Source organism: Numida meleagris, chromosome 19, assembly GCF_002078875.1.
Source record: "Numida meleagris isolate 19003 breed g44 Domestic line chromosome 19, NumMel1.0, whole genome shotgun sequence".
Taxonomy (NCBI): Eukaryota; Metazoa; Chordata; class Aves; order Galliformes; family Numididae; genus Numida; species Numida meleagris.
The window spans coordinates 9761740-9774494 of NC_034427.1; the positions used below are offsets into that span (position 1 = coordinate 9761740).

The following is a 12755-nucleotide window of genomic DNA, read 5'->3' on the forward strand; positions in this document are numbered from 1 at the left end:
GCGGCGGCCGGAGGTGGCGGCGGTGGCCATGGCCGAGGAGGAGGGAGACGGGGGCACCGCGAGTATCCACACGCAGCACATCGCCGCCGTGCACAACGTGCCCATGAGCGTCCTCATCCGGCCCATCCCCTCCGTGCTGGAGCCGGAAAAAGTGCGGAGTTTGGTGCGGACCCTGCAGGTGGGTGCGGGGACGGGGGAGGCGGGTGTATCGAGGGGTCCGGGGTGCCGGAGGGGTCGGATGTGCCGAGGGGTTCGGGAGGCCGAGGGGCTCGGGGTGCTGGGGCTGTGCGGGGCCCGGGGGGTCACAGGTGCCGGGAGCTCATCGGGTCGGGGGTGGCGAAGGGACCGGGGGTGCCGGGAGGGTTTGGGGGTCGGGGTTGCGCTCGGTCGGGCCGTCCCGGTTCGGGGGTCCCGGGGCGGTGCCGGGGAAGCGCGCAGCACAGCGGCTGTCTCCATTCTTCTCTCCCTCGCCCTCTCTCCCCCACAGGAGGACCCCGAGCGGGTCCCCCCCATCGATGTGTTATGGATCAAGGGCAGCGAGGGCGGGGACTACTTCTACTCCTTCGGGGGGTGTCACCGCTACGCGGCGCACCGCGAGCTGCAACGGGACACCATCCCCGCCAAGATCATCCCGTCCACGCTCAGCGACCTCCGCACCTACCTGGGCTCCTCCACTCCCGAACTGCGCTGAGACGGATCACCCCGCCCCGCCGGTCCCTGACCCGGGGCTGAGCCGGGCACCGCGCCCGCCCCCGGCGCTGCGACTGGGAGGGGGTCGCGGTGTCCCCCACCGCGGGGGGAGGCGGGAGGGTCCCGGTGCCGGTGGGTGCCACTCGCGGCCGGGAGGTGGCGCCCGTGTGCCGCGGGAACGGGGCGGGGAGGGGCCGGACCGGGACATCGCGAACCGAGACATCCCCGAACCGGGAAGTGCCCGAACCGGGACGACTCGAACCAGGATATCTCCAAACTGGGACGTCCTCAAACCGGCGCGGCGCCGAACCAGAGCAGCACCCGACCGGGCACAGCTGGGCCGGGACATCTCTGAACCAGGACAGAATGGGCCGAGCTTGGACACTTGGAACTGGGACGGGACACGGGCAAACCCAGGCACCACCGAACCAGGGCACCGCCGAACCGGGACACACACAAACCAGGATACACCTGTACCGGGGCACACGCCACCCCCAGCCTTCCCCCGCCACTCCAGGCTCACCCTGGGCTGTGCCTGTCCCAGAGCCGCCTGCTCCATCCTCAGATGCATCCCGCAGCCCCTTCTCCATGGGGTTGCCTCCAGGGGACGCCCACTGCTGCTCTGGGAATAAAGGTGACTGAACCCCCCCGGTCCGTGTGCTGGGGCTGGGAGTGGCGGGGGCTGGGAGCAGATGTGAGATGCGGGCACAGGGACACGTGGGATGGGGATGGACGCTGTGCTGAGATCCAGTGCTGTGCCAGCGGACAGGCACTGTGCTGGGAGGTGGGTGCTCTGATGGGGACAGATGTGGGGTCAGTCCATGCTGCCCCGGAGTTGTCCCTGCTCTACTTGTGGGTGCAGTTGCACCGCGCCGGGATGCTGTCAGCTCTGCAAACGCCACGTCTTCACCCCGTGTGCAGTCTGGAAAAACCGCACCGAGCATCCCACAGCTATCCGGCATCCCTCTGAGCCAGGAACCGGGGAGGGGAAAGGCCACTGACTCACCCCATTGCACCGTGAGTCAGCAGCAGGACTGGGACAGGAACCACGTCCGGACACTCTGCCCGCTGGCCACGCTCCATGCCAGCTGGATCCTGTCCTCCAAGGGCAGGAACGGGCCGGGGTTGGGAGCTGGAGGAGGGCACGAGCAGATCTGCGAGGGTTTGCGCCCATCCCTTTGCACGGCAGCATGCACGGTGCTCCCCGCTGCTCGGGGCACGCTTCGAATCTACTGCGTTTCCGCAGGAAGGGCCGGGTGGGCTGGGGGCTGCCAGAGCAGGGGCTGGGGGTGTGCGTGGCCGGGCTGCATGCGTCGCATCAAAGCCGAGTCCGCCGGGAGGAAACCCTGCGAGCGTGCGCGGAGAGAGCGGCCCTGCTGCACGGCTCCCTCATGGGCCGTAAATTTCTGCAAAGAATTGTGGCGTGCTAAAAAGTTTCCTCTCCGTAGAGTGCGGGGGGGAGGGCCGAGGTGGCAGCTCCTTCAACAACACAGATCAACTCGCACACAGAAACGGGACCCCAGGGCAGGGAGGGGGTTTTGCCCAGTCCCAGCCCGTGCCACCAGTGTGGGGATCTCTCCAGGGCTCTGCACGCCCCGTGCTACCGGGGGGGACACGCAGCGCCAGGTCAGTGCCGTGCCAGCAGCACCCACAGCTCCCGACCGGCACAAGGATGAGCCTCACCAAAGCCAGCCATCCCTGTGTCGGTCCATCCCTCTGTCCGTCTGTCCATCCCTCCACCTGTCCCCCTTCCCTCTGCCTGACCTGCAGGGTCTCCGGTGTCGCCGGCTGACAGCCGATCTCGGCTGCCTCCAATCCATTCGTTCCAGGGCAGGAACAAAGGCGCTTTGTGGGCTCCCTCCCGCTCCGTCTGGGCTGGCTGGGAGGGTCCCGGCTCCGGAACTGGGACAGACTTCCCCGTGCGACAGCCGTGTAATGCCTTCCAGACCGGCCCGCAGGTACAGCCCCAGTGAGGGGCCCGAGCACACCGCAATGCCCCGGGCACAGCCACAAGCACAGAGACCCACCGGGACCGCTGCCATCAGTCCCATCCCAGCATCCCCATCCCGCTGTCTCCATCCCAGTCACTCAGGCGCAGACCAGAAGCAGCTATTGTCAGCACAGATCTCTCCATGTTTGTAAGCAGAGTCAGCATCCCCTTGGCTTGCAGAGGGAATGGGGTGGGATGAGGTGGGATAGGCTGGCATGGAATGGCATGGCATGGCATGGAATGGAATGGCATGAGGTGGTACAGGACAGGTCAGATGAGGCTGGCACTGCTTTGCCCACCCCCAGGCAGGGTCAGGTCTTTGTCCTGGCAGCCACATGCTCTGCACAGCCGTGGGGTCTGGAATCCATTTGCCTCACCAGCAATGGTGTTTTCCCAGCAGGACTGGAGCAGCGCAGAGTGGCAGGGAGCAGATCCGGCCCCCTGTGCCATCTGCTCTCTGTTTATTTTCTTACACTTAAGTATCACCTCTCAGATAAATGCTCCCCAGAGCGGGAGGGCAGGGGGCATTTCCCAGCACACAGGGGGGAAAACCCGACCCTGGGGGCTGCCAGCTCCCCATTGTAACTCCTCTTTGGGTTGTGCTCAGTTGCAGCACGCAGCATGCCATGCATGGGGTCACACGTCCTGTCCTGCACACAGGCTGGGCAGCACAGGAAAGCCAAGCAGCTGCCTCATGTCCCCGCGCCCCAGCAGCATCCGCTGCTCCCCGCAGCCCCCCCACTGCCCACGTGCACACACGTGCACACGCGTGCACACACATGCACACCAGCACCCCGTGCATTGCGGTGCCTCTGGGCACACCATCCACTTCCAGGCAGCCCAGCAGGGTTGGGAGCCCAGGGCTCCCCCCTCTCGTCCCCGTCAGCTGGTGGCCATGTGTGGCGGCCACACCTGAGTACACAGCCGCTGCCATCCGTCTTGCTGCCTGTCAGTGCTGGGGCGGGGGGCCCCGGCTCGCACCCAGCAGGGTGCACAGGGGCTGCCTTCCCCCTGCCCCTCTCCAGCAGCCAGCATGGTGTCACCCTTTGGAGGAGGTTGTGTCCCCCCAGGGACCGTCCTCTGCTCCATTGGCTGCAGCCTCCCTGCTCCATGCGGGCACCTGCCTGCTCCTTGCACCTCGTGCCCAGGGTCTGTCTGTCTCCAGCTCTGCTCTAGGCACTATTTGCAGGGCATGAACACTGGTCTGTGCCCCAAAGAGTTAGGAGGGGCTCATGGCCCCCAGCTCAGCATGGGGTGGTAGGCATAGGGCTGGCAAGGGAAATGTCCTCGTGCCCATGCAAAAGCCCAAAGCAGCCCCCAGCCCCACAGGCTGCACATCCCCAGCCCCGCAGTTCCCTGACGTGGCCCTCACCCCCCTGCTGCGTGATTTACAGGCTCTGCGCAGGAGGACAAATGGTGAAGGCAAACAGGGTCAGGGCCCCGCAGCAAGGGGCAGAGGGGCCTTTTGCTCCTGAGGGGACACACGGTCCTGTTACACATGAGGACAGCCCCAGGAGGGATGTGGTGCCATGCCATCCCATGGCTCTTTGCTCCAGGACCCAGCCAGCCACCTCGCTCCGGGGTGTGCAATGTGTCCATGTGCCCCGCAGCCACCATTCTGAGCCCCAGTACATCCCCTTTTTGCCCCTATTGCTCTGAGCATCCTCCTGCATCCTCCCTGGGTGCAGGGAGGAGGGGGCAATCACTGCTGCTCAGGGAGAGCAGCCCTTGGAACACGGCAGCTCTGCAGTTCCAGGGCTCAGCTCTGCAGGAAGGGACTTGGATTTTCCACTGCTGGCGCACATCTTCCTCCAGCAGAGGAAGCGCTCCTGGCAGCCTGGCAGTGCCTTGTTGTGGCGTCAGGGCCAGTGGCCATGTCCCCATCCTGCCCTGTGGTGGCACACAGGGTAACAGCCCTGGGGACAAGGGGCTGCAGGGAGCCTGGCCACCTCCATCCCGGCAATGCAGCGCGTCCCCTGGTCAAACACCACTGCGCCCATCATGGAAGAAATCTGGTGCCAGCAGCCCAAGGGCCACCCCTCTCCCTGCCCCATCCCATTTCCTGTGCCCCTTGTGCCACTCGGTGCGACCTACTGGTGGCTGAGACCACGCAGGGCTGAGGACACACTGGGGACACTGCATGTGGCACCTCTCCAGGGGCTGTGGCATAGGGAGCACTCCCCATGGCCTGGTCACCACTCCATGCCATGGTTTGGTACAACTGGCGGCACAACCGGGACAGGTCACCGTGTGCCCACGAGGTGCCCTTTGCTTGGGGCCACGCACCGGAGTGCAGCCAGGCCAGCAGCCAGCTGTGGGGGGAATCGTGATTTACACGGCCGGGCTGGGGCTGGACTCTGGCCGCCTGCCTGGCCCGAGCTGGGGGCCGGCTGGGGGTGGGCTCCAACACCAGCCCCTCCCCGGCCGTATAAATCACGATTCCCCCTGCAGCCGTCCGTCCCAGCCCCGCTCGGACGCAGGAGCGGAGCAGCAGCAGCGTGTCAGCGGGGGAAGGCTGCCCGCAGCCCGGGGGCTGCCCGCAGCGGGGCGGGGGGCTCCGGCCATGGCTTTCACCATGCTGCGCCCCGTGGCCGCCCGCGTGCTCTACCCCGACATCGGCATGCTGTCGGAGGACGAGGAGAACCGCAGCGAGAGCGACACGTCGGACCAGTCCTACGGCTGCTGCGAGGGCGCGGAGGCACGGCGCAAGGTGCCCAGGAAGACGGGGCCCATGGTGATGGTGAAGCAGCGGCAGGCGGCCAACGCGCGCGAGCGGGATCGGACCCAGAGCGTCAACACCGCCTTCACGGCCCTGCGGACCCTCATCCCCACCGAGCCCGTGGATCGGAAGCTGTCCAAGATCGAGACGCTGCGCCTGGCCTCCAGCTACATCTCGCACCTGGCCAACGTGTTGCTGCTGGGCGAGGGCTGCGAGGACGGGCAGCCCTGCTTCAGTGCCATCTACGGGGCCAAGGGCGATCTGGACAGCAAACAGCCCCGCAGCATCTGCACCTTCTGCCTCAGCAACCAGCGGAAAGGGGTGAGTGGGGGGGGGGTCAGCACATCCCTGGGATCAGGAGTTTGGGAGGATCGGCACGGCCCCGTGAGCTCCGCACGGGCTCCAGCTCTGGCCCCCGCTGGAGGCTTTGGCAGCTCCCGGCCAAATGCTGCTTGGAGCTGCACGCCCACAGTCCCGCTGGCGTCAGAGGGCCGGGCTGCTCCCCCACGTCCATCCGGGCCGGGAGCTCTCGGGGGGTTACAGTCACCCCAGGGCTGGGGCACGTGGCTGTGCCGGGAGGGAGCAGGGAGCAAGCAGGCTGGCCCCATCTCCATCCCATCCCTGGTCCCCATCCCATCCCTATGATCCTGTTCCCACGCCCCATGAGCCTCCCCCAGTCGCAGCAGCAGGGGGTTGGCCCCGTGCAGCGCAGTGCCAGATGGCACTGGTGGTGGCACGGGGCTGGAGGCTGCAGGGTGACCCCAGAGTGGGTGAGGGGCACAGTCCCCACGCTGAGCCTCTCCTACTGCCCATTCCAAGGTGCCCCTGTCCCAGGCTATGGGAACAGTGGCCATCTGCAGTTGCCAAGCCCTGGTGCTGCCGGACCTGTCCCAGTCCCTGTGAGACCCATCTCTGTCCCCATCTTTGACTCCAAGCAGTGGCTGCAGATCATGCTTCAGCCCTCAGTGCTCTTTGGGTTTCTGCTGCTCCATTTTGAATTGCTCTTCCCATTTCTGTCCCCCCCACATTGCTTACCGGCCAAATTCTGCAGCCCCCCCCAGCCCCTCCTGGGTGTCCTACTGCCCCAGTCCTTGACAGAGCTGTCCCCAGCTGGGACCTTCTGCAAGGGCCAGGAGCCTCAGTGGCACTGGGACCTTGGGAGCAAGGACAAGAGCTGGGCTGAGGCCTCTCTGCACCTTCTGGCTCTGGGACTGAGCTGGAAATGGGCTGTGCTGGGCTGGAAATGGGCTGGAAATGGGCTGGGCAGGAACTAGGCTTGGCTGGAAATGGGCTATACTAGGCTATGCTAGGCCAGGCTGGGCTCTGATGGGATGCGCTGTGTTATACTGGTCTGCGCTGGGCTGGTTGCACTGAGCAGTGCAGGTGTCCTAGTCCCTTGTCCCTGGTGGGTCTGTGCTGAGGCTGTGTCCCTGTAACAAGGACACAGAGACATGAGGACCTGGGCCACCAACCCAGCACCACCATGCATGACCACATCTATTTATCCCTCCTGGGCAGCGCTGAACCATCCTTGCCACTTCGGCTTCCCAAAGGACATTGGGGTGCACTTCCTCCATGCTCACCCTGCTGGTGCCACGCACGCCCGTGTCCCCAAGGCCATTCCCACCGGGACACCCGGACACCCTGCAGCTCTCCCCTCCTCTCTCCGCAGGGCGGCCGCAGGGACCTCGGGGGCAACTGCCTGAAGGTGAGGGGGGTGACCCCACTGCGGGTGGCGCGGAGATGAGCCGGGGCCACCAGCACCCACAGGAGAACGGCGGCAGAGCCTGTCACAGCCAGACCCAGAGACCTCAGCGGGAGGGAGGGAGCTGCCCACCAGCCACAGGCGATGGGGCACAGCAGGGCCGGGGGCTGGCACCGCACCGACGCCGGCACCGGCACCAGCACCGCAGCGAGAGGACGCTACTAGGGCTGGGAGAAGGGGTCCCGCGCCCCCAGGACGGTCCGATGGGGTGGGCCAGGATGAGCAGCCCACACATGGCCGGCGTCGATGAGCTCGGGGGGGGGGATGGTGGCACGGCCCTGCAGGCGTTGCTGGTGCACGTGCAGCCACTTGGAAAATAAACCTTATTTTTCTGACGGGCTGGTGCCTGCCTGCTGCTCCCACTGCATGGCACGGGGTCCTCAACATGGCCATGTCCCAATGTCCCTGCGCCTCTGTGCCATGCTCAGGTCCCAGCCACGACACTGCCTACTCTCCCCATGAGCGTGAGACCCCACGCACACGTGTCCCCATGTCCCTAAGCCCTGCAGGCAGCTCTGCTCCTGTGAGGATCTGGGCTACGGAGAGCTCCAAGCTGCGCAATGGGGTGCATGGGACACATGGGATGTATGAGACATATGAGACATATTGCTGGCACTTGAGGTGCACACGAAGTGCATTGGGGTTCATCTCTGTTTCTGCACCTTCTTCGCTGCCTGGGATGCTGTGACCACTGTGACTCCTGCTGCTGCCACCACTGCTGCCACTGTTGCCATGGATGGCCGCGCTCTGTAAGGCTGAAGTCATGGGGTCAGGTGGGGACGTGGGGGTTCCCAGCCCGGCCCCCCTGCTCTCTGCAGGGAGCTGAGCCTGGGAAAGGTGCCGGGCTCGGGGGCGCACAGCTCCCAGGGGCCCCCTCGTCCCATGGAGCTGAAACAGCTGTGGATGAGGCAGCCTGGGGCTGTTGGTGTGCCCCCCCCAGGGCTGCGAGCTGAACCTGCTGGGGTTCTCCAGGGAGAGATCCCACTGCAGGAGGGAAGCATGGGGCCCTGGTGCCATCCTCTCACCTGCCCTGGGGATGAGGCGATGCTGGGACCCCTTGGCCCCCCGTGTGGCCAGGCCACGCTGGCCCCCAGCCCCCCTTTCCCTCGGGTTTGATTTATGGATCTGACAGCACAGCGCAGCTGTGAGAGCGAGTCCCAGGCAGGGACCGGGGTGGGTGGGAGAGGTTTGTTCTCAGCGTGTCTAATGTGTCCCAGACCCCAATAAACAGCCGTGAGATTCTCCAAACATCCCCAGACACAGAATCCCTGCCCTTGGGTTTATCGGGGGGCAGGGGCTGGGGGTGAGGGCTTTGCTCTGCAAACAGCCTGACCCGCAGATGAAAGGGGACAGTCCCCCTGCAGCCGCTGGGAAGCCTCCGCGCACCCCCGGCCCCGGCAGTGCTGGTGGTCCTGGTGCTGGGATACAGTCCTGCAGCATCCCCCATGTCCCCGTGCTGAGGATGGAGTCCCAGTGGGTCACAGTGCAGGAGCTGGGCAACACAGCACGCCCCAGTGCCAGAGCCACAAGTCCCAGTGCATCCCTGCACGTTCCGCTGCTGGGATCATAGGTCCCAGTGTGTCCCAGTGCAGGAATTGTGCATCTCAATATGTCCTAATGCTGAAACCATGGGTCCCAACATGTCCCAGTGCCAGGAACATGGGTCCCAGTGTGTCACAGTATCTCTCAGTGCAGCAACTGTGCACCCCAGTATGTCCTAATGCTGGTGCCATGGGTCCAAGCACGTTCCAGTACAGAAGACGGGCATCCCAGCATGTCCCAGTGCTTAGCTGCAGATCTCAACATGTCCCCCTGCTGGGGTCGTGGGTCCCAGCACATCCCAGTGCGGGTGCTGTGCACCCTAGCACGTCCCAGCGCCAAACCCATGGGTCCCAGCATGTCCCAGTGCCAAATCCATGGGTCTCAGTGCCAAGCCTGTGGGTCTCAGTGCATTCCAAACCCTCCCAACACTGCCAGAGGGAAATGTTGACTCAGAGGCACCGGAGCCAGGCTGGTGGGAGCCAGGTGTCCCTCTGCTCCACTCGGGTGTGCACCAGGGGACCACCGGAGCCGGTCACCCGCGGACGCTGCCGGCCCCGTGCCGCGCCGTGCCGCGCTGCCTCCCGCGCTCCCCTCCCATCCTCTCCCCTTCCTGCGCGCGGACACCCTTGGAATGGCTTTTGGCTGCTTTCTCTGAGACAGGAAGGTGTCCCCGAGTCTCAGGAAGGAAAAACACTCAGTGCTGAACCCACAAAGACCGTCTCCGAGGGGCCGGGGCTGGAGACGCTCCAGGCCTGACATCACCTGGGAACTGGAATCAGAACCGCAGCTGCACTCTGCGCCTGGTATTTTTTTCGCTAACTTGTGTTTTTAAACGTTCTTTTTATAGATATATTTTTTTTCCCTTCTCCATTCCCCTCCCAAATATTTCAGCCTCTCCGCAGTTTAACCTCGCTGGGCCAGCAGGGCAGGAATGCAGCGGGGCTGCACCCGCAGCTCAGCGGGGCCCAGACGGGATGGAGCTGCTGCAGCCCAGGGGGTCTCAGGTTGGGGCTCACACCGGGGCCGCTGCAGAGCCCACAGTGGGTGAGCGGTGCCTGCATAGAGCAGCAGAGCTGAGCCACCTCTGACGCCTGTGTGTATGTGACCATGCAAGCAGAGCTGCGTTCCGGCCCAGCACCCAGCTCTCCTTATCCCTGCACTTTGGCAGCACCTGTAGGTGCTGCCTGGGCTCTGCCCGGGTGAAGATCCTGCGTCTCAAATGGCACCAAAGCAAAGCTCAGTTGCTTGCTGCCCAGGGTAAATGTCCCTGTTCTAGTAACTGCAGCCACTGCTCATGTGTGATGTACAAAGCTCAGCCCAGGACTCAGCGCCCATGGGACGTGGAGGCCAATGGGAAGCTGTGGGAAGTGGCCCCAAGGTGTTGGTGGGTGCAGGACAGCAGGGAAGGAGCAGGGACAGATGGGCACACTGTAAACTGAGATGGGGTGGGACAGGGTTGGGGTTGGAGTTGGGGATGAAGTGAGATAGGATGGGATAGGATAGGATGGTATGAAGTGCACACACCGCAGCGCCCTAGGCTGGGTGCTGGGCAGTCTCTACCTCCCTGCAGACCCCAGCACCCTGCCAGCTCCCTGGGAAGGAAGGAGGCAAACGTATTGCTCTAGCACCCCAGGGCTCCTGCAGCCAAGCCCCTGGCCCCCATGCAGCAGCCCCTGCGGAGCCACTAGCCCAATGACCCTTCATGCACCGTGTGCTCCCTGGGGTGCAAGCCCCCCCCCAGCAGGGACAGGGTGTGAAGCTGTGCGCGGGGTGAACGCCAGGTTAATCTCCCGCTGGAGCTTCCCTCTGCAAACAATAAGACAATGCCCGGCCGGGGGCCGCCTGCGTAACCAGCGGCGTGGAGGGGAAGTTGTAATATTTGGATTTAGCACTCAGTAAATTAAGGGAGAAAAAGGAAAAAGTGCTGGGGGTAATCAGAGTGGGGCTGGCCCTGTGCCCTGCCCCACAGTCCCAGGGGCTCAGCTCAGAGTGGGGACGGTGGCAGTGGGAAGTGGAGGGGTCCCAGAGCTGGGCAAGCCCCCACTACCACACTGGGCCTGAGGGTCAGGGCTCGGCTGGGCTGTGGGCAGCACTCGCAGCAAGCACAGCATCTCCCGCAACACCAGAAAAGGGATCTGGGCCAGCAGTTTATTTTAATCCAGACCTGCTCAAACTCATGGGAAATAAAACACTACTGCAGCTGGGGTGGTTGGGCAGGAGAGGTCCCTGGGGGCACGGCCACCTCCAGCTGACAGGGAGAGAGGTAGCAGGGGACAAAGGGGGACAAGCAGAGAGGGGTCCACCTGCGGTGCGAGGGACCCCACCAAGCAGTGTGACACCCCAGCTCTAGGCTGCAGGGCCAGAAGCTCCTGGCAGCACCACGGGGCACACTTCGTCCTACCCAACAGTGACAGCCCTGCAGGGTTGGGTTAGCTTGGCCAAAACGTAGTGGGATCTTTCCATCCCACCCCACTCCCCAGCAGGGCAGACTCCTGCCTGCAGTGACCACATTGCAATGGACACATGGCATTCCTTGGGGTAATGGTCTGGAGGTGTCAGGCTGGACCCCACACCAGGTCCAGCACCTTGCTGCAGGATCCAAGCTGGAGCCCTGGGTGGGCTCTGATCCCACATGCAGCAGGGTCACCTGCGCACCCAGGATGAACATGAAGCAGGGACAGGTGGGGGAGAGGTGATGGGCAGGCAGCAGCATGCAGAGAGGCCTTCGGCACAGAGCCACGTGCCTGGAGCCCATTTCCCCCAACAGGAGCTGTTATCAGTGGCAAATACTCAGAGTGGTCCCAGGGGAGACCTCCAGCCCTTCCCCTCCACCTACCCCATCTCTGTCCTGCTCCAGCCCACGTCAATGCCGCCGTGAAGGTGTCGGAACAATCGCCTGACAAAGAGCTATTTTTAGGGGCCGGGGCTCGGAGTGAGGATACAGCCCGGCTGCTGACAATGGGGGGAAGGGGGCCGGGCTTCCCCAGTGACCACTCGGCAGCAGAAGGACCTGTAAGATTTCCTCGATGACCCAGGCCCGTACAATACAAGGAAAGCACAAGAGGGAGATACCCCCGCCAAGACGAGCTGCTCCTTTACCTAATGGGAGTGACCCAGGGTGGGGGGCTGTGGGACTTGGGCAAGCAGCCGCCAGCAGCTCCTCCCGCGAGTGAGACTCCCACGCAGGGAAAGCAGGGCGCAGCACGAGGCCACAGGGGCTCGGGCACATGGGCTGCAGGCAGGACCACACAGCTTCCCAGGTACAGGGGGCTGTGGGCAAGGCTCAGTGAGACCCTCTCCCCTACAGGATGGCTCCCAGCTCCTGGGGGGCTGCAGGACTTGGCCAGCGCATGGCCCCCGCAGCAGGGATGTGATCAGCACAAAACCATATGTCTCCAAATGGGCCGATGTGAGCTGGGGTGCACTCCTGTCCTGCTGGCAGTGCATTCATACCCTAGTTGGAGTGCTTGGAGGCGTGGAGTGGTTGCAGGTCAGGCAGCAGATGTGATCAGGATGGGTCTCAATGCATTTCCTCCTCCGAGTCTCAGCCTGCAATAGAGGTGCCAGGTGACAGCTTTTAGCCAAACTTTGGTGGAAGAGTGCTGCTCGGGCACTGAGCTATGTGGAATCAAGGCCCACGAGCCGTGGTGTGCAGGCCCTGGAGGGGCTCAGGGCTCCCACACAGCACCCGGCCGCAAGAGAGGCCACACTCACACCACGGGCTCAGGGACACAGGGGGGGCTCTGGGGCAGCCTACAGAACCAGCTCGGCGGCCGGGCCGCACTAGGCCGCGCTGGGCCGCAGTTGCCACCTGGCGGCGGGCCCCAAGTACAGACCCGCGAAGGGACAGCCCTCCTCTAGGCCGCCTCCCACCGAGGCCGCGCAGGGACGACAGCCAGGCCCCGCCGCACCTCGCGGGACGTTCCGGACCCGGAGCGAGGATTCCCCGAGCCTCCTCGCTCCTTCCAGCCGCACGGCCACAGGCCTCACCCCTCCCCATCCCCCTACCTCCGCCGTGAACTACAGCCCCCAGAACCCTTTGCGGCGCC

General features: G+C 64.5%; 2 protein-coding genes and 1 long non-coding RNA gene across 3 annotated transcripts; 2 read left to right on the forward strand and 1 right to left on the reverse strand.

Moving 5' to 3' along the window:
• Positions 2 to 1338, forward strand: SRXN1 (sulfiredoxin 1; the record flags this gene model as incomplete). The annotated part of the gene is made up of 2 exons (XM_021416992.1): positions 2 to 178; positions 488 to 1338. Coding segments are annotated over 2 exons (381 nt in total), but the record flags the coding sequence as incomplete, so codon positions are not given.
• Positions 4076 to 8511, forward strand: TCF15 (transcription factor 15). Its single transcript, XM_021416904.1, has 2 exons — positions 4076 to 5720; positions 7072 to 8511. Exons 1-2 carry the CDS (start codon positions 4821 to 4823, stop codon positions 7144 to 7146), a joined length of 975 nt encoding a protein of 324 aa, XP_021272579.1. The 5' UTR covers positions 4076 to 4820; the 3' UTR covers positions 7147 to 8511.
• LOC110408050 lies at positions 10841 to 12708 on the reverse strand. The gene is made up of 2 exons (XR_002444138.1): positions 12618 to 12708; positions 10841 to 12255 (listed from the first exon to the last, which is right to left on the reverse strand). It is a non-coding gene; the product is annotated as an uncharacterized LOC110408050 (long non-coding RNA).